General features: G+C 36.6%; 1 protein-coding gene across 1 annotated transcript; it reads right to left on the bottom strand.

The window, feature by feature from the left end:
* LOC147273455 (ABC transporter B family member 2-like) lies at positions 1-9536 on the bottom strand. Its single transcript, XM_086256882.1, has 12 exons — positions 9134-9536; positions 8928-8982; positions 8620-8795; positions 6508-6708; positions 6087-6346; positions 4419-4959; positions 3663-4042; positions 2809-3224; positions 2141-2382; positions 1805-2052; positions 1026-1438; positions 1-675 (listed from the first exon to the last, which is right to left on the bottom strand). The coding sequence occupies exons 1-12, from the start codon at positions 9422-9424 to the stop codon at positions 128-130; spliced, it is 3771 nt and encodes a 1256-aa protein (XP_086113008.1). The 5' UTR covers positions 9425-9536; the 3' UTR covers positions 1-127.

The raw sequence follows: 9536 nt of genomic DNA, 5'->3' as shown, positions 1-9536 counted from the left end.
TCTCCATAATTGATAAGTCTGTATTATATGGTAAAAAAAAAAAATCAAAAGAATTACAAAGATACAGTGATGACCAGAGAGCTAGCCCCCTACATAAATCATTTTAAGTAACCTGTTCTCAATTTTGTTATTGTCGCTGTTGCTGTTGCTGAATGCTTATTAACTTGAAATATGCTCCACTTCTGTTCTCTATAAGAGTGGTATGACTTCCTTGCTCTACAATCTTCCCATCTTGTATAACTGAAATTTCGTCTGCATTTTTTATGGTGGACAGCCTATGTGCCACCAACACTGTGGTACGGTTCTTCATCAATCTGTCGAGAGCTTGTTGCACCACACGCTCGGACTCCACATCTAGAGCACTGGTGGCCTCATCTAGTAACAAAATTTCTGGGTTCTTTAGAACCGCGCGGGCAATGGCCACCCTTTGCCTTTGACCACCGGATAGTTGCACCCCTCGCTCTCCAACTTTAGTTGAGTAGCCCTCAGGAAGGGCACTGATAAAACTGTGGGCATTGGCAAGCTTAGCTGCTTCAATTACTTCTGCTTCAGAAGCTCCTTCTTTTCCGTAAAGGATGTTTTCATAAATTGATGTGGCAAAGAGAGCTGGTTCTTGTTGAACCAGGCCAATGTGTCTTCGAAGAGACTTGATATTGAGTTTCTTGATGTCTTTCCCTGCATTGATGCATACATTTTTTATCAACCTACCCAATAACATTGAATGAAATTACCAGTGGCAGCATGCATTAAAATCTTGGCAAAAGAGAAGTTGGATGAATAACCAGATGCTTTTAAATTTAAAGAACAGAATCCTGTAAGTTATAACATTGGATAAAACTGTTTGAACTTTCACTGATCATTGAATTATTTCAGAAATTTGTTTTGCTAAGAGTAAAATCTTCTAATGACAGTATAGTTTTCGATATCTTGCTTTTCAAAGTTAAAATGGATTTCCTTTACAAAATGCATCATGTCATTTTCTTCCATGTAGAGTAACAGATAAAAGTTTTATGAATAAGACTTACCATCAATCATGACTTTCCCAGCTGTTGGATTGTAAAATCTGAGTATTAGAGAAAGCACAGAGCTTTTACCGGAACCACTTTGCCCCACTAATGCCATACTTTTACCCGAACGCACTTTCAAATTGAAATCCTTGAAAAGCACTACGTCCGGTCTTGAGGGGTAGCTAAATTGAACACTCCTAAGCTCAATTGTACCTTCCACTTTCATAAGATCTTCCCCTATGTCCCCTAGGACTTCAGTTCTACGATCCATTACCTCAAAGACTGAAGCTGCCATTTGGTTCCCTTTTAAAAGATCTGGGGCTAGTGCTAAAGTCTCGCCCATTGCTAATGCTGTCACAATCAAAACCATGAATGATTTCATGACAGATTTAAAGCTAGCAAGCTCCTTTTCCATCAAAACAGAACCATACCTGAAGACAGAAAAAGAGAAGACTAAGCTTTTAAGTTTTAACTCAAAACAAGCTCTTCAAACATGACAAATAAAGTAAGGCTACTGAAAGGAACACTCAACTCAAGTATTATAAATGAAATCCAGAAACTGAAGTCACTAAAAATTACTACCCTGCATCTGTTGTTTTGTAAGCATTATTTTGCATGCTGACACCCAACATCAGAGTCGATTTGTTATGAGCTCATCATGTCAGTCAAGTCACAGTGTGAACGAGTGAGAACCGGATATTGTCAATTTATAAAGTATAAACCTATTGGCAAATTATTTATTTTATAACCTACACTTTGTATAGCAAAGGTGCAGTGAAGAAGGTAAAGTTACATACCACAAGGCTAGGCCATAGGATGAGAATATGAAGAACTGGGATACACCATAGAATATGCCAGCAATCTGACCACGAGTAAATGAACGTCTAGAAGGGTCGACAAGCTCACGGGCATAAAGGTCAATGACCTTCTCCTCAGAGCAAAATGCAGCAACAGTGCGGATGTTACTCACAGCCTCCCCAGCTAGCATGTTAGCTTTTAGATATGCTTTGCTCAAGTTGCCACCATATCCTTTCATGAATAGTTTCTGAAACAAAAGTAAAAACTGTTGGCATACTATAAATTTTTGTCTCATCTCTTTAAATCTACAGCAGAAAGTAGTAATGATATAGGACCTCGCTGATGTGGCCGCTAATGACCAACGGATATGTAGCCAAGACAACTAGTGTGATTCTCCAGTTCAAGATGAAGGCAATTATAAATGAGGCCACAACCAAACCCACATTCTGTAAGAGAATTGTTGAGCGATCAACAACAATAGTTCGTAATAAAGTTGCGTCACTTTCTAGACGTGATGAAAGCATAGAACTAGTGTTATTTGTATCATCAAACCAACCGATCTCATTCCTCAATATGGCTGCAATTAAATATAAGAGAAAATTAAAGAAGAGCAAACAACATCATAAAATCATATCATATGCTCAACAGAGGAACAGTTTTACATTCTTGTAACACACACACACAGTGCCACCAAACAAGACATAAAGATACTAATGTCAAACAAGCACATAAAACTAGTACTACTGTTATCAGTTTTTAGATAGATTTGAGGGACAATGCATCACAAATAAAGGGAAGGATCCATTGAAGAAACATGAAGTAGAAATTTGGACTGCTAGAACCTCAAGCCTCGAAGAGATCCTATAAATGTACAAGCGACTTTCAAAGTAGGGGGAAAGCAAAACTTATTCAACTAAATGGTGTACAGAAGTAAGAAGAAACAATAAGGAAATTAAAATCATTCCACTTCCATGTAATAAGACAATATTTGACTGTGACATACCAGAAAACATCATTTCTCTAACACGATGAGTGAGTCGCTCTCCCATAATTCCAAAACAAAGATGCTCTATGGCATGAACAATGACAGTTACAACTGCAGCCCCACAGAAGAGTAAAGAGATCTTTTTAACCTCATGACATGTTGTGTCCCAGTCCATGTAATAGGCAACGAGAGCCTGAGAGACCCCGAGAGCAAAAAGAGGCATCTGTGCTCCAGCAATAAGCGCACCAATGGTGCCGACCACCCCATAGATCCAGTCTGGGCCAACCATGGAATACAGTCTCCCTGCTGATACATGTCTTGACTTTACAGTCTCTGTTCCGTCAGCACCAGCACGGCCAAGAGATTCTTTATCAGAACTAAAGCTGGCACCAAAACTTGTTGTAGTATGGGATAATTCTCGTGAATACCTTATGCTACAAGAAGATTATGGAGAAATGAATTCCATTCCCAGTTTAGCAGATCAATATGTATCATAATAGTATGTTTAAATATGGCAGAGAATGTTTTGGATTTGTTTCCTAGACTATTGGTTGCATTTGAAGGAGACACTTCACTGTGGAATATGTAAATAGACTAAGTAGTAATTAATTGCATCCATAGTCTGTATGTTTATTGATACTTAAAGACAAATACAAGATAAACACATTTTTCTAGGTTTGCAATTATCCTCAAGTTCACTGGGAGAGATAATATTTCAAAGAGAAAAGGATTCATTTCTTTTGCATTTGTCAAACTCATTGTAATGCTTTGAAGAAATTAATGCACCTCATGTCTAATTGTTGATGTTCTTTTAGGCATCAGAATGTTTCATGCATATAAGTTTCCAAGATGTAACACTTTCAATTGAGTACCTTAGTGGCCGTCCCAAACTAGGACCAACAGAGGGGTGGCGTTGCAAAGAAGCTGTCTCTTGTAGCTGAACAAGTGCTGCATAGACTCCGTTTGGGTTAGAAATGAGCTCCTCATGGCTTCCAGTTTCCACTATCTTCCCCTCTTGAACAACAGTAATGACATCTGCATTCCTAACAGTAGAAAGACGATGGGCCACGACTACTGTTGTTCGTCCCACCATGGCACGATCAAGTGCCTCCTGCACACTCTTCTCAGATTCTGCATCCAGTGCGCTTGTTGCTTCATCCAGTAGAAGAATTGCTGGATTCTTCACGATTGCACGTGCAATTGCAATCCTTTGCTTTTGTCCTCCTGAGAGTTGTATTCCTCTCTCACCAACCTGGAGAAGAAAATATAAACATCAATCCATGGAAAAAAATATCTCTAAGGTCCCATCTACCTCTCTCTACACTGTCTTTATGTAATATCATCATTACTTCTTGGTCTTCACCATGCATTCTCTTGCAAAATAGTGATGTAGTGGATTCTTAATGAAAGAAAAAACGGGCAGACTGGTTTATTCCTCAAGCTATATGTTTGTACAGAAATTATGCACCATACAAAAACTAATAAACAGAGCTTAAAATAAAAAGTAAAACAAGCAGCGTGGCTTAAAACTAATTACATGTAAAAGATTTTGTAGTCGTTTCCATATCTGCATATAAATATGGGCAAGGGATATACCTATGTTCTTAACAGAGATATCATATCAATACCTGAGTTTCAAATCTCTCTGGGAGGTTATTTATGAAAGAGAGAGCCTCTGAAAGTTTAGCTGCACGTGTGATATCATCAAATGTAGCATCTTCTTTTCCGTAGAGAATATTTTCCCTAATGCTTGTTGCAAAAAGTGCAGGCTCCTGACTGACCAGCCCAATTTGCTGCCTAAGCCACTTGATGTCAAGTTCTCTAATGTCATTTCCATCTAATAATATTTGGCCAGCAAGTGGCTCGTAGAAGCGTTCAATCAAAGATATAACTGTACTCTTTCCAGAACCACTTCCTCCCACAAGGGCTACAATCTTCCCGGCTGGGATATCAAGATTGAGCTTATTGAAGATACTAACATCAAGACGAGATGGGTAACTAAAACATACATCCTTAAATTGGATGTGCCCCTCAATTTTGTCCAGTTTCCAGCCATTCTTGCTGCTGACTTTGCTCACTGTGTTTCTCTCTATCATCTCAAATATGGGATAGGCAGCTGCCTTAGCTCGAATGAATGCAGAGATATCCGGCGCTGCCTGCCCTAGTGACCTTCCAAATAAAACGCAAATAGTATCATATGTTTGATGTTGTGTAAATGGGAATTTGAATGCCACAATAGATTCATCAGTATAATAAATTAACAACCAACTAACTCAAATGCCTTATAAACAGATTGAGATCATCTCCGGCTGCCACATGTTATATAGTAAAATTTTCTCAGGCATCCACATTTGCCCTCCACTTTTTTTGGTAGATTACTCTTTTGATACAAAACCAAGTTCTATGATCAATACCAGTAGACTTTCTTAAACGAAAACTGAATTATTCATGGATGTTGATATATAATAACCCCACAACAAAGTTTGGAAACTTCCACGGTTCCACCAACTGCATAATGTTGAGGAATCACAACATATGCTTCTGCATGACTACATTCCACTGTATGACTATTCATTGCCTTTACTTCCAACTGTCACATTAAATTTTGCTAATCCAATCTCATAAATCTCAAATTATTTAGTTAGAGATCCTGAATCAGTCAATTTGATATTGAACTATATATTTACAGACCTTAAAGACCCTGACATTGCTTATGTTACCTTATCATTAATTATTATTCGACTTAGTATTTGTTCTGGGCTTCAAGTCCACATCTTTAATAAATCCTATACGGAGACGACAGTATTTTAAATCCCAGTCATTTTTCAAATGGAAGCATTGTTAAGCACAAAGATAGTACTAAAATGCTTTTTTCTTTTTGGTAAGATAGTATTAAAATGCTTAAACATCAACTGAATAACCCCAAAAAGTAGTTGTCAACGCATCAAACAAGTCGTTCAAATAGCTTATACGTACAAATAGCATGATAACATTTCAAGGCTATATTACATGGATTATTAGCAAAGGCAGAAATATATACATACATACATAATGTTGGTGCATAAACAGGAAGCTAGCTTCAAAGTGAGGATATATGCCCTCATTTCTCTTAAAATGGGGACATCCTCACTTGAAGCTGCCTCACATAAATATATATTATGTATGTATGTAGATGAATGAGCAGATTGAATTCATCAGCATAAAACTAACTATATATACAGAGCAGAACTACAATATAAAAGAAAGACAATGCAGCACCATCAATTAATTAATTAATTACATATATAAAAACTTACAGGCCAGCAATAACAACATTAAGCATGGTGGTGAAAGACTCGCCGCCATTGGCGATGTTCTTGTGAACAACGATGCTAGTGAACCAAACAAGCAAGGACCATGAAAGGAAAAGGGTGCAGTGCAATGAGCCGAGCCCCAGACCCTTGGCCAGTCCTGCTTTTCTCCCATACGTGTATGTCTTTAAGAGAGCTGTTTTGTACTGTCTCACAGCCCTTTCCTCTGCTGCAAATGCTTGTACTGTTCTTACATTTCCTATCACCTAATTAAATAAATTCATTCACACACACAAAGTATCAAACATCAATCAAACATAATATGAAAGAGAGAGATATAGAGAGAGAGAGAGAGAGAGAGAGAGAGAGAGAGAGAGAGAGAGAGAGAGAGAGAGAGAGAGAGAGAGAGAGAGATGGGATGACTGACCTCTTCAGCAATTTCACCAGCTTTGACATAGGATTTTCTGACTCTGGTAATGAGACCAATAGTGACATAGGCATAGACACCACCAGCAAGGGCAATTAATGGAACAATGGAGAGAGTGACCAGACTAATTTGCCAAACCCGAACAAACCCAATAATGAAGCCTGCTAGAAATCGGCTTATGTAGTGCATGAAGTTTCCTACCTGCACCACCATCACCATCCACCTTCATCATCATCATTTAACTATTTCAAACATATATAGTAAGCACTGCAGACTCAAATTTGTGACATTAAATTTGTTTATGAAACTTTATTCAGCAAATAGTGTGAGTGTGTCTTCCTTCAAGAAGAGAATCAAGAGATAGACCAAATGGTTAATGGCAATATGAGTGTGCCTTATTTATTCTTTTTTTTTTTTCAACTTCATTTGTGCCTTATTTATTCAAATCTAAACTCTTCTGAATCTAAATTATTACTAAGAAGTAAATTAGTGACATGTACAAATACATCTGATTGTGACATGTACAAATACATCTGAGTGTAACATTTTCTTTTTGGTCAATACAGCATTATCAATAAAACAACGAGTTCAGTTTTTATTACAACCCAACATCAGCGTCCGGGGTACCCAAATTTTTTGCTTAGTGAAGTTGGTTTGGCCCTTGGAGCAGCAATGATTTTTTTTTTTTTTTTGAGAACATGAAAAGGAAAAAAAAAAAAAAAGTGAGCCCAGTAAAAGTATTATAGTTTCAAGGTGTATGTCTGACTCCGCAGGTTACAACTTACAAGCATGAAAATACAAAAGGTAACTAAACGCTTAACAAGTAGATAGTGGTTTTTGCCCATCATATTGTAAGTTAATTTGTAACCTAAATTCTAGCAAAGAAACAAGGATTTAGTAAAGTCCGACTCACCAAGCCCTAAAACAAAAAGGTGACCAAAAATTTTATATGGTCTAACAATAGGAGCTTGTACTTTCTTGGTTCCCACGATAAGATTATCGTTATAAAAAATCAACAATATCTATTATTGTTCCTTATTTAATTGTCAACAAATAAATAGATGTAAAAAAAAAAAAAAAAGTCATGGATCTGCCAGTGTTCTAATGGATGTGTCAAACACAGTTGGGAGATTGTGTTTTGTATGTTCACCTTTTTCCTTTTCTTTATCCTCTGTTTTCATGATTTTCAAAATATATATTATATAGTGCATACATTAATTGATAGAATACATTAATGGACTAAATATTTAACTATCTAATAGGAAAATAATTAATTAATGTTACTTTAATTAGATGCCCTAACCAGATCTTTTATTTCCATATAGAGAGAGAGAGAGAGAGAGAGAGAGAGAGAGAGAGAGAGAGAGACCAATCCAGCTGGCAATTAAAGGCAATACAACTCTAAACCCTAGAGAACCCAACCCCCTCAACTGACTTATAAATGCTAACAGCTTTGCATTTACTCCTGCATCGTCTCCAAAGAGCCCTAGAAATAAAGGTCCCAATAAATTTTATTCACCAGGAAGGTCACAATAATTTCCACTGAATCTCCAATGAAACCCTAGACAACAACTATTTTGACTCTCACTTAATTCACCATAAGTTTCTTCTTCTTCTTTCTTTTTGGGTCTTAGCTTCTTTAGCTTCCAGATTCCAGAATGTGTAGTTAAAGCAAGTTTTGGCAACAAATACCAAAATAAGAAATAAAATAAATAAAATAAAACACTATTTGGCAGCAATGGGCCAATTATTAGGCCCAAAAAGTTAAGTTGTACTTTACAAACCAATAAGGATGTGAGAAATGGAAACTAGAAGTATGATCTTTTATAATAAAAAAAAAGCTCTTATACGTATTAAACAATTATTAAACTCCAAAATTTTAATTTGTTACGAAATAGACCAATAATGTGATATCAAACTAACACGTACACCACATGAATACATGATGATTGCCCCCATGGTACACTAGTCATATTAGGGTTAGACCTACTTTGTGAAGAATTACTGCATTGATTATATTAATTAACTCTTAATTAATTACTATTTATAAATAGTACTAATAGTAATTATGAAATTAATCAATGTGTGATTAAAATTAATTAATCCTCTCACCTTTTCAGAAAGGGCATCTTGAACAACAAGAATGTCACTTGTAATTGCAGAGATAACTTCTCCTGTGGAAGCTTCAGTGTCAAAAAGACTTATATCCTGACTCAGCATTGCCCTCAAATATGCCATCCTCATTTTGGCTGCTTGCCTCTCCCCAGTGTGCATCCAACAAGCCACCTCTACAATTTTATATACATTTTTTAAAAATTAATTAATCAACAAACTAATGCTTAATTTTCACGTGGATAGTAAGATATTAATAAATAATTGATTGCAATGAAAAAAACAAGAATAAAAAAATTAGATCATACCCGTCCATGATGAAAACAATATAGCCACACTGAGATAGACAAAATCCAAGGAATACTGCAAAAATTAACAAAAATATAAAACATTCATTAAAACAAGTTATATTAATTGTTTTGGACACCCTTTTTGAATTAAAAGAAGATAAGTAGATAAGAGATTGAATGGGCAGAATTGTCCTTTTACTAGAATGCTATTGCAATTGGCAAACCTTGGCAACTTTGGAAGAAGCTTCTTTAGGAAAGAGATAAGCCATGCCAATAATATTGATGAGCTTGCCAAAGAAAATGAAGAAGACAGGGACTGAAGCACCATGAACACATGCCCCAACAGATCCAATTCCCATTAACAAATAGTCGTAGGAGTCGGCGAACGAGAACAGTTTCAGCAACGAAACGCTGCGTTGCTGCTTATTATGATTATGAGATTCTTCGTCTTCTTGATCTTCTTTCATCATCTTCTTTTTGGTAGCATTGCCGGAAAATGTGTCCGGCTGTGTCATTTTGTTGTCACAGAGAGCTAGAGTGTTTGGGGGGTGGTGGTGGTGGTGGTGGTGGACACAAGAAAGAAAGTGTGTGTGTTTGATAAGAAATGATGAGAATTATGTGAAGGTG

The sequence above is a fragment of the Dryas octopetala genome, chromosome 9 (genome assembly GCF_963921425.1).
Source record: "Dryas octopetala chromosome 9, drDryOcto1.1, whole genome shotgun sequence".
In the NCBI taxonomy this organism is placed as follows: Eukaryota; Viridiplantae; Streptophyta; class Magnoliopsida; order Rosales; family Rosaceae; genus Dryas; species Dryas octopetala.
Note: the sequence above shows the minus strand (reverse complement) of the source record. Positions and strands in the feature narration are given on the sequence as shown.

What these genes read in the sequence shown, in the direction of transcription:
- LOC147273455 (XM_086256882.1), bottom strand. Translation starts at nt 9,424, where the DNA reads ATGACACAGCCGGACACATTTTCCGGCAATGCTACCAAAAAGAAGATG. An exon ending in TAGAGAAATGATGTTTTCTG is followed by an intron (nt 2,383 to 2,808) that starts GTATGTCACAGT and finishes ATTTAATTGCAG; the next exon opens with CCATATTGAGGAATGAGATC. An exon ending in TGGGAAAGTCATGATTGATG is followed by an intron (nt 676 to 1,025) that starts GTAAGTCTTATT and finishes GCATCAATGCAG; the next exon opens with GGAAAGACATCAAGAAACTC.